This window comes from Zingiber officinale, chromosome 4A, assembly GCF_018446385.1.
Source record: "Zingiber officinale cultivar Zhangliang chromosome 4A, Zo_v1.1, whole genome shotgun sequence".
Taxonomy (NCBI): Eukaryota; Viridiplantae; Streptophyta; class Magnoliopsida; order Zingiberales; family Zingiberaceae; genus Zingiber; species Zingiber officinale.
Window position 1 is genome coordinate 26,910,125 of NC_055992.1, and position 18,365 is coordinate 26,928,489.

The window sequence follows — 18,365 nt, forward strand, 5'->3', positions numbered from 1 at the left end:
ATTTGTTGCAGCAACCAATTGAGCAAACACCTAGAGGGGAAATTGTAAAGAAGGAAAGAAATACCCTATTCGAGCAGGAAATTTCTTGAAGTATGTTTCACATATGCTGCATCATAACAAAAGAAAATTAAATTAGTAAATATAATTCTGCTCCAAGACTCAAGTTGCAATTTAGCAAATGAATCACCTTCGAGCAGATGGTTTCCTTAAGAGTACCTTAGGTGCATATTTCTTTTGTTTCTTGCGCTTGTACTTCTCCTGCATATAAATTGATCAATCTGATCAACTCAAAATCTTTTCATATTTAATAAATCTGAGAAGTTTAGTTCTTTACTTGTGAATACACAGTTTTTTTCTCGAATGTTGCACTATTAGAAATAAGAGCTTCAACAATTTCATCACCAGTAGCACCGTTTCTACATTAGCAGAAGCAAATAACAGTAACATTAATCGTCAATGTCCATAAATATTAATCAATTACATGCAATAGAGTCCGGTAAAATTTAATCAATAGGCATTATATAGCACAATCTAAATGCTAATGGCTGCTTTGCATAATGCACCATACTAGGCTCAAGCAAATACCAAATAACAAGGATTGACTAAAATAAAACTATATGCAAGCTACAAAAAAAGAAAATTCTTGCACCATAGTTTTGATGTTTGTTTCTGGTTTTGAGTCCTACACTATTTCAAAGGAAGAATTTATGATCAAGAACAGTAATTTTCATTGTTTGCTAAAAAAAATTATCTAGTTCATCATCAAAACCAGAACAACAATATTCATGACCGACTCAGGCAAAGTAAAAGAAACCTTTTGGTAAGACTTAGAGGTATCAGAATAGGAAAAATAAAGTCTCTAAGCGCATTGCAGATATCAAAAAGGTAAAATAAACCTTTTTGAGATTTCATCATCTGAAGAATGAGGCTAGCAGAAATTGATTACATCAATAGAGTTAATATCGCTTGCAATATCTAGTAGCAATTGTATAATGAAGATGGTCAAGAAAGTGGAAGTCACACATGCAAGAATTAACAAATTGAATAATGTGATTGTCTTGTTGTGGTCCATATTTGATAATCTCATTCAGTAAAGATTAAAGACCCTTGAGCATAGCATGTGTACATTATATTCTGCATTGCTACTTCCTAGCATAAAATTATACAATCAACATTAATCCATGTTGTATGAAAAAGAGCGTATGCCAACAATAGCCCATAAAGCTTGCAAATTTTTATTGTTTTTAGGGGGAAAAAAATACTATGGCATCTGACTGATTTAAATGAAATTCATCCCTTATTAATTAGCAAAAAAAAAAAGTAGACTGTATACCTAATGTTGATTCTGGCTACAGAAATGATAGGAAATATAAATAAACAACATATCAGAAAAAAAAAAATTAGGGCTAACTAACCTCCGCATTGCATCTATATCATCACTAGATAAATTTTGGGCTGTATTATTGTCAATTAATAGTCGATTATCTCTTGAATCTTCAGCTATGCTCTCCTCCTCAATTGCTTGTAGAGCATTATCTGTAAAAAAGAATGTCAATTGTGATAAGCCATCGTCTTAGATAAGCCAACAAAAACAATCAATTGATTATGTCCACCATGTTTATTTCTCATAAAGACAACTTGATTGCTATGGTTATGGGCATTAGCAGCATTTCAGAAAACATATAAAGCTTAATCCTTCTAAAAGTTTTTACCGCAGAAGATAATGGCCAAGCCATAGGAAACATCAAACAGTTAATCTAATCAACAATTCCAACTAAAAAAAAACATTATGTTCCATTTTTAGTGCATTCTTTGTTTCTAATGCAGTATGAAAATTAGATGATTTACTCGGAACTGGAAGAGCTCGAAAGCTTCTTCAAGCAAGACTATGCATTATAACATTACAGCCAATTCCAAGCTTATAATAAATTAGACGGTTGAAACCAAAAGCTAACAAACACAATGTTTGGCAAAGTTGAGCAAAACTAAGCTTTTACCACTTGTATCTTTCTTGATTCCAACTTGTGTTAATGTGGACCAAAAGTTGCACCAACAAAAAGTGAAAGTAATCTTTCCATGCCAATGGTCCAGCCTGAGTAAAACCGATTAATAAATCTGGACCACAGGGGACTTGCAAAGTTAAACTCATTGTCCAAATGTAAATTCAAAATACTTTGTTAAGTAACGACTATGGAAAGGCAAAGCAAGTCGTACAAAATACAGAAGCGGTAATCAATAAAAGATATAGACATCATTGCAGACATTTATCAAAGGAAATGGCAGACCTGGCATGATAGTATCATGGAAAACCAAACAAGCAATAAACCACAAGAGAGGAACCACAGAAGCAAGCAGAGAAATATTGCGCCATCGAGACAAAAAAACGTTAATTTTTCACACGCGCAAACGAGAAAGCCTACCGGAAGCCCCAGAGGTGGAGTGAGAACAACGAGACAGGCACGGTCCACCGGGACCATTCCCAACTCGAAACAGAGAGCCAAACGGGCAACCCAACAATGGGCCGAGCGAGCATTTCTTGTTCCCAATTTTAAGAGTCCTGTGGAGCCAAATACAGACGAGAGAAAAGATCAGGAATTTGGAAGAAAATGCTAAGGGTAAAGGGACGAATAAGAGTCCTGAGAGCCAAATGCAGAGGAGAAAAAAAAATGAGGAATTTGAAAGAACCCTAAGGAGGAAAAGGCTAAGGGCAAAGAGACGAACGCGGCGGGAGAGAGGCGAGCGAAGACTAGGCGGTCACCGTCGTTGATGTCTAGAAGAACGCTGCAGCCCTCCCAGGTAGTTTTTGGATTTGTCGGAGGAGAAGTAGCCGCCAGGTGCTGGCACTCAGCGGCAGCGACGGCGACGGCGACGGCGTCGGCGCTGTGGTCTTGGGCCATAAGGGTTTCTGCTGGAGTTGAGTTTGCCCTGGAGGTTGGCAAAGGGTTTTAGGAACTGACTTGATGCGGCTCAGATCATCTGGTCCGCAAAACGCGGACCAAAGGATCCGCGCTCGACTTGATGGGTCGTGGACTCGTGGGTCATTGCTTTTCGGGTTCAATGAACAAAACTCCGATAATAATTGGGCTACTTTTCTTTTAATCGTTCTTTTAAAGCATTTTCCCTCCAATTGAGTTTGCACTCGGATAGGATTTACGACGAATGAGGCATAGTTTAATAGCTTAAAATCATGGAGATTGATAATCATGTTTTATAATTTTGAGTCATTTTTCACTGTCAAAATATTTTTTATCAAAACACTTTGAAAGATAAAAAATTAAAATGATGGATAAAGGCTAAAAATATTACTAGGAGACTAATATAATATAATGGTGCACATATAATATGATCCTAAATTCTTTAGGATCATCAAGGTATTTTGAGCAAAACAACCTAAAATAGTTTAAAATCATGGATAAGGTATAAAAACACTATAAAGATTTGCATGGAACGATTTTTTTTTTTTTTTTTTTAGATATTAAGAGGTTTGGCCAAAACAATTTGACAACTTAAAGGGGCTTAAAATCATGAATAATCATAGCAACATATTGAAAAATTAATATGTGTATATATATAATCAAATATTAGCTTATAAAATATTTTTTTAATGATATTCACCACCACAAATACAAAATAATTTAATTTTTCCAAGTATATTTATACATATAAAGAACTACGTAACTTTCATATATAAATTAATAACAACAAATTCACGCCACAAACAATAAACACTAACAATAAATGAGACGCAATAATCATAAATAAATATTTAAAATGCATGTTAGTTTTTAAAAAAATATTTAAAGATGAATGTTAAATCTATGGCAAATTATTAAACCGCACAGTTAAAGTGGTAGAATACTCATATATTTATTTATGCATGTTACTTTATTTATATATATATATATATAGAGAGAAATGATATCCTGCGGGACTTAAGATGCGCGACTGTACGCGACGCATGTCCACAGACTGATCAGGATATGTCCTGATCGGTCCACAGACCGATCAGGATATGTACTGATCGGTCTGTGATCAGCTTTTTTTTATTTTTTGTTTTTTTAATATTTTAAATTTTAAAAATCAATTAAAAAATTAAACATTTCCTTATATAAATTTTTAATACCTTAATATATCCCTTTAACATATTACAATACTCAATAAATGCTTAAATTAATTTTATTTTAATTTTTTTTTAAAACCAAACACTATAACCTAATTGGGAAGCCTAAACCCCAGAGGTAAAATCTAAAAAAAAAATAACTTTAATACTACAACCAAAGCCTGAACCCTAAAAATAAACTCTTAAAAAAATATTTTATTTTATATTTTTTTTCAATTATTTTTTAATTCATAAATTAAAAAAAATTAAAAAAAATAAAAACAATTGTTATCCTGCGCGGCGCGTACAATCGCGCACTGTGACATCACGCAGGATAACAAATTTGTATATATATATATATATATATATATATATATATATATATATATATATATATATATATATATATATATATATATATAATCAAATCTTCGGATAGATGTTCAAGCAATGCTCATGAATATACTCATGCTTTCAAATAAAGATAAATGAGTTGAATTGCTAGTAAGTCACTCGTGAATGGCTCGATCAAAGTTCGACTGGAGCTCAAAGTTGGCCGAGCTCGAGCTCAATTCGAGCCGACTCATTTACCATTTGAGTTGAGCTCGAATTCATTTAACACGGGCTCGAGAGCTCATCGAGCCTTATGAAGTAGGTTAATTTAATTTTTTTAATAATTAAAATTATTATTACTTTTAAAATAAAGAATAAGTTAAGGAGTTTGTGCTAGAGCGTGTCATTTGGTATATTTTCTCAAGCTGGCATGAGCTCAAGCTCGATTACAGCCCTACTCTCAAATATTATTATGATACACTGTATTAATCTTTAAACATGAATCAGGGAAATGCTTTAGTGTATTTTAGGTATACGGTAATCCCACTTGAAAATGATTTTAATTTATTTTTTCAAGTCAAGCTTGAGCTTGACTTGAGTTCGGCTCGAGCTCAAACTCACAAGCTCGCTCAAGCTAAGCCTATGTAGTTTTTTCAAGCTCGAGCTTGAGCTAGCATGAGCTCGACTCGACTCAATTACAGCCCTACTCTCAAACATTATTACGATACATTATACTTAATGCATCAATTCTTTAAACATGAATCAGGCATGAGAAATGAGGTCGAGAACTCAATATAAATGATACGACGATGATAATTACTAAATTACATCATAATTGAGATCCGTATATTTCCCTCTTTCTGAACATATATTTTTTTTTTTTTTGAATTGTTAAGTCCATCAATCAATTTTGGACAAAACTAGATAATAGACACCTATAAATATCAGAATGACATGAAACTGGATTTTATGTGCTTAGGCGGTGCTCATGAATGCTTCTAAGCCCTCAAACATTATTGTAATACACCATATTGAGAACAGTGATTTTTAAACATAAATTAGACATGAGAAATAATATCGGAAACTCATTATAAATGATACAGCGAAGATAATCATTTAACTACATCACAATTGAGATCCTTGGACTTCCCACTTTTTGAAGATATAATTTTTTTTTTTTGATTTTTTGAATTGTTAAGTCCTATCAGTCAATTTTGGTCTAAATCGACTAATGGATCTAGGCAATCGGAATGACATATAACTAGGTTTTACATGCTCAGACAGTGCTCATGAATGTTTCTATGCCCTCAAACGTCATTGTGATACACCATATTAAGAGCAACAACTTTTTAAACACGAATTAAGCACGAGAATTGATGCTGAAAGCTTAATAGAAATGATACAATGATGATAATCACTGAACTACACAACAATTGAGATCATTGGATCAACTTCCCTCTTTCTAAAGATATAAAATTTTATATTTTTTAAATTGTTAAGGTTCATATGTAGTTTTGGACAAAACCAACTGATGAATCTAGAGACCTTTGAATAATATGAAACTACGTTCTCTGTACTCAAGTAGTGCTCATGAATGTATCCATGCCCTTAAACATTATTGTGATGTACTGTATTAAGAGCAACAATTTTTTAAACATTAATCAAGCACTAGAAATCATACGACAATGATAATTACTTAACTACACCACATTTGAAATCCTTGGACTTCCCTCTTTCTGAAGATATAAATTTTTTTCATTTTTTGAATTTCTAAGGTACATTAATAAATTTTGGACAAATTAGTTGATGGACGTAAATACCTTGGAATAATATATAACCAAGTCTTATGTGCTTAGGCAGTGCTCATGAATATATTCATGCTCTCAAACATTATTATGATACATCATATTGAGTGCGACAATCTTTTAAACATGCAAATTTTTGAGAAATTTTATCAAAGGTAGGTTTGTAAGGGCTAGACCAATGATATTCACTAACCAACACTAGAAATGAGTTTGTAGAACTCATTAGGAAAATATCAATCATTAGATTATCTGAATGGCAAATGTCTATTATTCATTTATCAACACTTATATATTCATTATGTTATGATCAAAAGAATTAAAATATCTCTACAATGGTATGATATTATCTACTTTGGGCCTAAGCATGAGTCATGGTTTTATTTTTGGGCTCTACCCAAAAGTCTCATACCAATGGAGATATCTTTCTCCTATAAGTGCATGATCCTTTCTATGTATTTTCAATGTGGGACTTTGTTTGCAACCATTATAACCCAACAATCCCCCCCCCCCCCCCCTCAAAAGAAGGGTTGTCCCTTCAAGCCTATCCACTTGATGTCATCTGATTCTTGACCCACCAGGACTTTCCTGCCTCTCGATCCAATCGACCTACTAGGACTTCCTTGTCTAACCACAACTAGAACTCCTCTGCCTAGTGTCTAGTCATCTTAATCCAGACATGGGAGCCCTTACTTCCTTCATTAGAGGTCAATATTCTACCCACATGGATCCATTGGACCATGACTCCCCCACATGGATCCATTGGACCATGACTCTTGTATACAGTTGGTGGTTAGTCCTTCTAACAGTCTGGGATCTAATATCAATTGTTATGATCAAAAGAATTAAGATATTTCCACAATGATATGATATTGTCCACTTTGGGTTTAATCCCTTATATTTTTATTTTTAGACTTTATCCAAAAGGGCTCATACCAATGGAAATATTTTTTTCCTTATAAGTCCATAATCATTTCCATGTGTTTTCAATGTGGGACTTTATTTACAATCATTGCAACCCAACACATTCATTATAATGATAAATTTGTGTGTTAAATACATACAAAAGTTGAGCATTATCACACAAAAAACACACTAACACATGTATCAACTTGATGGAAACATTCTACATGATCTTTTATTATGACATAATTGTTTGCACCTACTATATCTGTTTTTAACCTTCCCCATGTGCTTAAATGGAATCCTCGCCTTGTTTTTTTTTCCAAATTGAGAAAGTCTACTAAGAGGTAAAACAATACAATTGTGTCCATATATTTGCCAATATTGTTTACTTCTATATAGATAAATACGATCTATGTAAGTACTTTTCAAAGTTTCAAATAAGAAATAATGCTCACAATACTTATACAATTCCATGTTCTTATATAAACACACATCAATAGTATGTGAACAAGGAAGCCTTGAAATATGAAAATCGCCGCAATATATTTGCAAATCTCCATGTCAACTATATAGGAGGATACTAAAGTTTTTACCTTCATTTCTGTTCTACTATGTGGAAATATTGCATAGGACCCAATTTTTTATCACTTAATGTCAATCTCCTTCATAGCTACTATGTCAATACTCTTACAAAATTAGACACATCTTCCCTACGATTATAAAATCATTGTGCAACATTTTTCTGTGTCATTTATAATTAGTATTGTAATTGGGAGTTATTAAGTGTTCTTGAATAATACATTCATGCTTTCAGAATAATTCATGGTTAACATTGAGTACCTTCTACATGGAAAATGTGCATTTACCCATTTTGTAAGTTCTATATTTTGCAACCATCTATAAGCCTGCATATGTCTTTAATATAGTTTACATGACTCGATTATATTTGTGGAATTGTATTTGTTTTAGCTGTAGTCCAAAACAATCCTAATACAGGTCTATCATGAGTATTTGTAACCATATTACAAGACAATGATAACAACATAATTATGTAAGATTGTAAAGTCACTAAAAGGGGATGAATAGTGATTTTTGAAAGTCAAGAGTGAATTATGCAGCAGAATAATAAAAGAAAACGACTAGAAGGAAAAAAGGCAATCACACACTAACAAAAGTAGTTTTTACTTGGTTCGGAACCTTCGACGACTCCTACTCCAAGACCCTCACTCGTCGAGTGATTTCGTTGGGCAATCTAGTAATAGCTCGAATGATTACAAAAGTTAAGTACAAGAACTAAAAATAATATTACCGATAACAAAGAAAATAAGAAGATCTTAATCGTCGATTGTCAAAGGAGCTTTACAGTATTGTAGGAGCTTTTCCGGAGCAGCACGCAGGAAAGAAAGTCATAGAACATGTTGTTATAAAGTTGTTGGTCGAAGGCCCTTATATAGACCCATTACAGGTGCCTGGAAATCCTACATGCACCTAGACCATTGTTGATATGGCAATCTCTCGTTGAAACTTTATCCGAGAAGTTTATCCATTTGTGGGCACCTAGACCCCTTTCGGGTGCTTGGACCATTAACGTGAGTTTGGTCAGTCGTCGCGCTCCAACTCAGTTTCGTGATAACTTTTGTAGTCTAGGTGCCTAGACCAATTTCAGGTGCCCAGATCGTCCAAGTGTCTGCGGCACGCTCCCGAGCGAGCTAGTCTGAGTGCCCGGACCAGCTCTGGGTGCTCGGATCCCTTCCGGGAACCCAGACTCCTTTTCTTTTTAGATTAAATTCCTGTAAAAATAAGTTAGTCCAAGTAAGTAAAAATATATTTATCCTGTAAAATAGAATTAGTACAACATAATAAAATAGGAGTAGTAATTAGATCATATCTCCTCGAGATCAGGATCTAGTTATGATCTTAGCTTAGGTTTCCCAAATTGACCTAAGTTGAACTGACACCTATAGTTTCCTCAATAGGGAACACGTCTTCACTGAATCTCTCCTCCAGTTGCTTATCTCAACTTACCAACTATAGTTGCTTGACTTGCCTTTGACCTATCAGGTATTTTCGCAGTTGTCAGGTCCATAGACCCAACTGGGTTTCGACCGGTTGTCAGGTCCATAACCCAACTGAACTTCCTACCAAATATCGGGTCCTACGAACCTATCTAGACTTCGTACCAGCTATCGGGTCTCGTAGACCTAGCTAGATTTCAACCTGGTGTCAGGAACTTCAAACTAATCAACTCCTGCACACTTGGTAGAAATGTTAGACAAACAATACATCTAAGTTTAACCTATTTGTTATATATCAAAACTAGATTATTAGTACAACATGTACCAATAATCTCCCCCTTTTAATGCAATGATAACCTGGGTTAAAGTTAAAACAAATATATATAATTAATCTAGCATTAAAAATTGAGTAAGGTGAGTTAACATGATTTGATGATTTTTCTAACCTAACCCACTATTCTCCCCCTTTGGTATACATCAAAAATAATGCATGAAGCATAATTAAATAAAGATTTAGCAAAAAGGACTTTTTAAACTTAGTTTTTTAAGCAAGTTTTCAAACAATTATAGCAAGTACTTCAAAGAATTTTGAAAACAAGGTTTTGAAAACCAACTACTTCAAATAGAAAGTGCTATCTTTTGCAAGTAATGTTTTCAAATAAAAATGCTACAAAGGTAAAAACTCAGGGTCATGTTGGGGAGGAATAAATGTTTTCACGAAAATTTTACAAGGATTTTCAAATAATTTGGTAAAATAATTTATGCAATAGTATTCAAACGATCTTATGACTTTGCAAAAATATTGTGAAAGAAATTACCAGGGAAAATTTGAAAAGAGTTTCAAAATTTTACAAATATTTTTCAAATGTTTAAATTTTTCAAAAAATATTTTGTAAACAATTTGAAAAAAACTAAGTTTTAAAATATTTTACATCAGTTTAAAAAAATATCAAAAAACTTTTGAAAAGATGATACTTTTAAAAATAGTTTTGAAATATTGAAAGACAATTTTAAAAATGCAAACAATATTGAATATATATAAACAAACTGAAGTAAATGATAGCAAGTATAATGTGATAAAAATATAATCAAATCACATATACTAGTTGTGTTTGTGCAGTTAGTACTAACGGTCTAACTCAAGTTTTGATAAATGATAAAGTAGGTTAAGTTAGTTTCAGTGTGATATAACACTTTGACCAAATGTGCAGGAGAAGCCTAGCTAGGTCGACGGGTCGGCTGGATAGCTAGCACGAAGCCCAACTAGGTCGACGGGCCAACCGGATAGCTGACACGAAGTCTAGTTAGGTCAACAGGTTGACCGGATAGCTAGCACGAAGTCCAGACGAGTCGAAGGGCTAACCGGACGTCTGGCAGGTAAGTTAAGGTAAGTCACTGGAGGGGAGTGACTGTGAGGACGTATTCCCGGAAAGGAAACTTAGGCGCCGATCCAACTTAGAACTATTTTGGAACTCTAAGTTGAGATATTGACTAGATTCCGGTCTCGGTGAGACAGAATCTAATTACTATTCTTTTTAAAGTTGTGCTAACACTTTATTTTGTAGGGTGGGTTTACATTTTACCTCGGACTAACATTTTCTTGCAGGTTGTTGAAAAATAGAGGTCGGGGCGCCCGGAGTGCAAACTTTATCCCCATCGCACATCGCCACATGAAACTCTATGGTTGGTTGGACTACGTCACACTACAGGCGCCCGGAAGGGATCCGAGCGCCCGGAGCCTCCTATATAAGGAGCATACGCCCTGGAGCAAAGAACAATTCACTACTACGTCATCCAATGCTTGTTTTGTCGTGCTGTATTCTTGCGACACTGAAGCTTCTCCGACAACGCACTATTCATTTTTTCTTAAATATTGTCGGTACTTCATTTTTTGTTAGCATTCCTGTACTTTCACTTTGTAAGAACTTTTTCGAATTGCTAGTGAATTGCCCAACGAAAGCACTCAACGAGTGCGGGCCTTGGAGTAGGAGTCGACGAAGGCTCCGAACCAAGTAAAATGATTCTTGTTAGCATTGTGTTTTTGTTTTTCCGCTACGTACTCATCTTTTAATCGATATTCACCCCCTCTCTATCGACTTTCTATTGGGATGTATACTATAAGCTTAGCTTTTGTATGAACATCTGGTTTTGAGATATTTTGAAATGAGAATCACTTTGGTCAAATGTCTGCATATATGTCGATGCAGTTGTCCATTTAATTTATATTGTAGATAACATGGTGTGTGGTGCCACACAGAAGATCATGTTATCGGTTTCTTATAAATTATAAATAGTAGCTCACAACTAAGATGGATTGGGACAAACCATTGGAATTGTTGAAGTGTAATTTGGTATTAGTCTGTCTTGACTATAAAATTACACTAGTACACTATGTGTGTATTGAGCAAGACCATTTGAGGTTGTTCGATTTATACTGACTACATAAAAGAACAGAACCTCTATTATTATGGATGTGCATCCTCTTAATCCCTATATAATAACAAGCACATATACTTAATATTTATTTTTTTGACTTATCAATGGGTGAGATTTATCTGTTAAATCAATAGGTCCGATGAGTTGGGAGATAGTATTATTTATATAGTGTGTTGTTGATTATAGAAGGAATTTGTGTCCTAATTATTTAGGCTGATGATGTCTCCTTGAGGAGCTCATAAGGATTATCATGTAAACTCTGCAGGTGGACTTAGTCTGACATGATAATAAAGTTGAGTGGTACTACCCTTGGACTTATATGTCAATTAACTGAGTTGTCAGTAACTCATTTAATTAACGGACATATGATATCTTAAACACGGAGAGATTAACACACTCATAATAAGAATGAGCTCATATTGTAATATGAGATTGGTGCGGTAGTTTAATAATAACCCTTTAGTGGCATGAGTTATTATTGATGAACTTGAGTTGGGTATTCGGGGCGAACACGGGAAACCCAAGCCCATCGGGAGGCCTAAACCAATTCCTCCTCTAGGTCCCTATTGTAGCCTCAATATATAAAGCATCGCATCCACCTTTCTATAACTGAGTTTGGTTTAACTTGGTTTGATTTAACTTAACTTGGTTTATTTTAACATAGTTTGTTTAGATTTTTTCTAAACAAAATTTTGTTAATTTTTCTTTCCTTGTAATCGACAGCAAGTCTATAAAAAGGAGTAGGATGTGGCCCCTAAAACCTAACTTTCTATTATTCCATAACTCCCTTCTCTCCTTATGATTGCTGCCCCCTCTCCTCCTCCTAGGGTCGGTGGCACAACCCCCTCTCCTCCTCCTTGTGGTCAACGCCCTTTCCCTCTCCTAGCTTAGGGTCGGCGCCCCTTTCACCCTCCTCCTCCTTGCTTAGGGTCAGCACCCTTATCCCCTCCTCCTCCTTGGTGGCCGGCGTCACTTCTTCATCTTGGTGGCCGGCAACTTGAAGAAAGGGAAGAAGAGGAAGAAAAGCAAGAAGAGGAAGAAGAAGAGAAGAAAGAAGATTAGAAGGCTCCCCATCTTAGAGACTCCTTTTGTGGCCAGCGTTTTGGAAGAGAAGAAAATAAGGGTGGTGTTGTCTTGGTAGATCGTTGCCCACACGACGTCCAAGAAGAGGAAAGGAACATGGCAAAAGATCAAGAGGTATTTAGCTATGAATAAAGGTACAACTAGTTCTTTAATTCTGATGCGTATCTAGTTTTGTTCTCTTCATATTGATTTTGGATATCAATTTTGAATACCAACACAAAAGGGCAGCGATCTTGTACTTCGATCAAGGTGTGCTTTGATCATTCAAGAACTTACTTGATTGATCAAACACATGTCTGATCGAGCGTGTGGGTTGCTAGGAATAGTTCTGTACTTGTACAATTTTTATATGGGAAATTTAAATAGAACAAAATTCCAGCGCCCTTCAAGTGGTATCAGAGTGAGTTTTCTGGTTCTGTGTGATTGACTTTCGGTTAAATTATGCACTGCTCATACTTAAGTTTAGGCCGGATAATAGTAGGATGTGCTAGATAGATTAACTCTATGGTTGCAGGCATCCTAGATCCAACTATTATGGTTTTTTGTGTGTTTGTGTGTGATTTGAACCCTCGGGCATGTTGAGGTTATTGTGTGTGCATGATTATAATAATTAAATACGGTCGGTTGTCGTATTATTATTATTGTTGTTTTACATTCTATTTGATCTAGATTATATGTAAATTCCTTTGTAGAATATAGGATCGATAAATGTAAAATTTTATTTTTGTTGTGGCTTGTATCCTTGCTATGTGTGGTGCTATTTTGAGGATTAGAGGCGCGGCGGAGAAGGAAGCAAGATAGACGTGACGACTTGATCCATTGGCGGCACATTAGAGGGCAGCGATCCATTGGCAGCATATTGGAGGACAACGTTGGATGAGGCCATAATAGTTGGAAATTTTATTTTCATGTTTATTGCCTTATATGCTATTTTTATGTGTTGTGATGTGTGTGTTGTGATATACGTGCATGATTAATATTCCTCAATTTAAATAACTAAGTAGGAGAGGGATTATTTAAATAAATCTCATGATCTCCATTACTGGTTTGTAAGTGATGCATTCAAACTTGCACGTTGGCTTTAAGTATCTTCCTCCATATCGGATGAGTTTGCTTGTGGATCACTAGATCAAACTTTCTTTATGGATGATTATAGGAAATTATTTAGGTATGTGTGATCTTCTCCATCTGAAGGGACACAATCCTAATTAATGGACTAAGTATCAAGTAATGGTATATACTTATGCGCATTTAATAGTATCCTCCTCATCGAAGTCACTGCTATTATTTGTGTGACCAAAGATGAACCAACTATTAATTTTATTTATCATAAAGTGTAATACCCACTAAGCTTGTAAGATAAATATATGAATATGGGATTTTTCCTTAGAAAAATAATAGGAAGTGAGTTGAAGCAAAAAGAAATAAAATGAAATAAAAAGAAGAGGAGGTCAAGGATTGAACCATGAACCTCTTATATTATATTTCATAGAATTAATTAGTAGAAACCAATTGGGATAGAGAGAAGATGTTGATAACAAAGGAGGGAAACTCATGATAAAGATAGGAGTAAAGATCTAAGAAGAGAAAACAAGAAAAGAGCAAGAGAAAGGCAACTTGCCTTCCTTCATTCTCTCCCTCTTTCCTTCTTCATTTTGCCAAAAATTTAAAGAAGGGATTAAAGGGATTCATTCCCCCTTATTTTATCATGAATGGTGAGAATAAATAGAAAATAAAATAAATGTAAGAAAAATAGAAAATGGGTTAAGGGAGAAGGAAAGCAAAAATCAATTTTGCTACTTCTTCCCCCTTAACATAAAAGGGAGCAAGAAAAGAGAAAATTATTTTTCTCTCATTTTCTCTCATTCATCCTCTCCCTCACCGAGAACACCACAGCCCCCTCTCCTCCATCTTCGGCCCCAAAGCCAAGTTTGTTCCCTAAGAAAGCCTAAGATACAAGGAGGACTTAGCAAAGGAATCAAGGGAAAGGAACTAGAAGAAGAGGCTACTTCTTCTTCACCATACCTTAGATCTGTTGGAGGATCGGTGGCCGGCTTGAAGGGGGGTTGGATAGACGGCACCCCCAAATCGATTGCTTCCTACGTATTCGTTAGCACAGCGGAATACAAAGAATACAAATACGAATACGAAAGCTAAATACTAAATACAAGAATGGAAATGCAAACCGCTAACACATTTGTTTACGTGGTTCAGAGATGATGCTCCTACTCCACGGCTGTCCGTAAGGTGGACGATCCCTCAATCCGTCGGTGGATTAGTCCCCGGCAAACTCCGGCTAGCTCAACCTCCTTGTGGGTGGAGAAACCTCACCACAACACTCTCCAAAAACACTTGGACACAAGGGAACCTTTGAGCACTTAGAGACTACTAATTAGGCTTTAACCAAGTCTAATTTCGTCAAGTTGGTCGGCCATCCCAAGCTCCTTCTTATAGAGCTTGGGGAAATCAGCCTTGTTGATTTGCCCGTTACCAGTCGACTGGTCCATGCACCAGTCGACTGGTGCCAGCCCAACGGCACTCCAACGACTATCTATCAGTCGACTGGTCCCATGACCAGTCGACTGATCCCAGCCATTTCGGGCACAGAATGCTTCTGTGCTCACCACCAGTCGACTGGTACAACCCTAAACTTAGGGTTTCCCATCCGAGTACATATCTCTCTGACTCGGACCCTCACGACTCACTTGACTCTTCTTTGCAGCCTTGACCTCTTGCCTTCAAGCCTACTTCCTTTGGCTCTCGTCCCTCGGATGCATCCAAGCCCGCGGCTCGTCCCCAATGCCATCCTTCGCGTATGCCTCGAAGTCGCTTCCCTCGGCCCTTGTCCTTGCTGCCTTGTCCACGGTCCCTCGGATGCTCCATCCTTCACCAGACCCGAAGCCGTCAACCTGAGTCACATGTGTCACCTGCAGTCATGCACAACTCAAGTACACATATCAAATAACGAGGGTAAACCTAACTTAAACCCTTTGCCCAAACACCAAAACACATGGTCCCGCGGACCATTGGGATTGCTTCAACAATCTCCCCCTTTTTGGTGTTTGGCAATACGTTTAAGTTAGGGAAAACATATAGCAAAAAAAAAACATGCTAAAACAAATGGACTTACTATGCCAAGGCTACACACTTGGACTTACACTGCCGAATGGACTTACGTTGCCAAGGCTACACACTTGGCAACCGCCGAATGGACTTACGTTGCCAAGGCTACACACTTGGCAACCGCCGAATGGACTTACGTTGCCAAGACTACACACTTGGCAACCGCCGAATGGATCATGTATTGGAACCTATCCTAAGGCTCCCCCTACACCTATGCTCCCCAATGAGCTAGGATTTTTACAACGGGCTTTTTAAGAACCTATACCAAGGCTCCCCCTACACCTATGCTCCCCAATAAGCTAGGATTTTTACAACGGGCTTTTTAAGAACCTATCCCAAGGCTCCCCCTACACAAAGGTACTTTCAGGTTTTCCCAACTAAACCTTACTTCTCCCCCTTTGCCTAACATCCAAAAAGTTCTCCAACAATATCCCAATTGTTGAAAATTTATCATCCAAACTGACCCTAAACTCATGTATTAATCCCCCTTGGATCTCATACATCTAAACGAGTTGACATGGTCAAGATCAGCGCTGAAAAACACTTTCAGACTGGTATCAGTCGACTGCCCCAAGTGCCAGTCGACTGCCCCCTTCGACAGAACCTTACAGAAGCATTCTGTGGTCGAAAAATACTGTTACCAGTCGACTGGTATCGGCACCAGTCGACTGGTATCGACAAAATGAGCTTACAGAACCATTCTGTGCTCAAAAATATTGTTACCAGTCGACTGGTATCTGTACCAGTCGACTGGTACCCTATTTCTGAAAAAATCAGCCTTTTCAGGCCAACTTCAGAAATGCACCAGAAATTCCCTAGACCTCCAAAAATTCCCAAATTTTGTGGAGAGGTCTATTGTACCCTTGTCTACTTGGAAAAAATACATTACAAAATGTATCTATTACCAATCCCAAGATTGACACAAAATCCAAAACTAGCTAAATGGTTCAATTGAACCTTGACCTAAAGTCCTAGTTTTGGCTTCCTTTTGATGTATTTGCCCATACCAACCCACAATGCATCTCTAGCATTGATTTATATGGCATCTATACATCCAAAACCAATTATCATGCTATATGACCCCAAATGTCATATTTCTTGCATGAAACACAAACCATGTGTGCCAAATCCCTAGGTTTGAGACTCAAGTCCGTCTCTAAACCACTTGGCACACTCCATGGCTCCTCTAGACCCCCAAGTAGAACCCACCTGAGATCCATTGGCCATGGGTCCCAAATTGACTCTTGGAGCTCCCCCTAGAGCTCCTTACCTTAGTCACCTCCCTAGGTGACTCATCTATTGTGACCAAACCACAATGGTGTCCCTTAGAAGATCTCCTTATCTTCTTGACCTTGGACACATCATCCTTGCCATAATCATATGCAACCCTAGCATATTTCTTCTCATTGGCTTTAGATGACTCTCCCTTGCCCTTATCATGTGCCACCCTAGCACATGATCTTCTTTTGACCTTGGAGGGACTAGATCGATATCCCAAGCCCGATCTATCATTGTTGGGTCTTTGACTACCCAACACCATACTTAATCCCTTAGATCCAATAGTGAATCTCTTAAGGAATTTCTCTAAACCATCAAGCTTTGCCTTCAAAGCTTGATTCTCCCTTTCTAGGTTCCTAAACCTAGAGTCAACATGTCCACCTTGGACATTCCTAGACCTACCCTTTCTAGGCATATGTCTCCCCTTCTTGGGATTAATGCCTTGGTTCTCTATTACCTTCTTCTCCTTAGGTAATGAGAATTTAACTTGCCTAGGTCTATCATGCATAGGCCTCTTAGGGTTATGATCTACATTAACCCTATTCTTATCATGATATCTAAATCCAAAATTTTTCATTGCTACATAATTATAATCATTATTTCTCCTAGCATGCATGGGAACATAAGAATTTGAATTTGAATTACACTTCAAATTAGGGTATACCTCCCTTACCCTTGAAGCTCCCCCTTGACACTTACTTCTCTCCTTCTTCTCCCATTTCTTTAGATGCGCTAGCTTCTTAATTTCTCCCTTCTTGGGGCATTTGGTGTGGTAGTGGCCCTTCTCTCCACACGTGAAGCATATGATGCGCCATTTCTTCTCCTTCTTTTGGGCTTCTTTATTCCTACAACCCATGTTAGTATTCAAAATAACTTGATTGGGTTTAGGAGTTACCTTCTTCTTACCCAATGGACATCTACTCTTGTAGTGCCCCTTCTCATTGCACCCGAAGCATATTATATGGTCTTTTGACTTCACTTCGGTGGAGGTGCTTGCTAGGTTGATTTCCAAGACTTCTTCTTCTTCGCTTGTCTTGGATTGTTCTTCAACCTTTGAGGATGTCTCCTCATCCACACTAGTGGATGACATTTCTTCATCCTTCTCCTCCTTCTCCTCTTTCTCCTCGGAAGTTGAGTGCTCTTCACCTTCCGATTGCTCCTCCTCTACTTGAGCTTCTTCATCCGTTTCTTCGGATTTTTCTTTTTCTTGTGTATGCATAGGTTCTTCCCATTGAGCCTTCTTTATCTTGCTCCACAAATCGTGAGCATTCTCGTATTTACCTACAAGGC

General features: G+C 36.8%; 1 protein-coding gene across 2 annotated transcripts in view; it reads right to left on the reverse strand.

Annotated features, from left to right (window-relative positions):
- The window catches only part of LOC121969744 (tRNA (adenine(58)-N(1))-methyltransferase non-catalytic subunit trm6-like), a 29,651-nt gene extending 26,684 nt beyond the window's left edge, over positions 1–2,967 (reverse strand). Inside the window, exons 1-6 of one of the 2 annotated variants that reach the window (XR_006108639.1) lie at positions 2,722–2,967; positions 2,421–2,557; positions 1,416–1,536; positions 335–416; positions 188–258; positions 65–106 (exon numbers count right to left, since the gene is read on the reverse strand). Coding sequence is in view for 1 of the 2 variants with exons in the window: in XM_042519976.1 (XP_042375910.1) it covers positions 65–106; positions 188–258; positions 335–416; positions 1,416–1,536; positions 2,421–2,557; positions 2,722–2,897 (629 nt within the window). In the remaining variant the exon portion in view is untranslated. The remainder of the gene's footprint in view (positions 1–64; positions 107–187; positions 259–334; positions 417–1,415; positions 1,537–2,420; positions 2,558–2,721) is intronic. The other variant, XM_042519976.1, reaches the window with a different exon arrangement.
- Between the last annotated feature and the right edge of the window lie 15,398 nt (positions 2,968–18,365).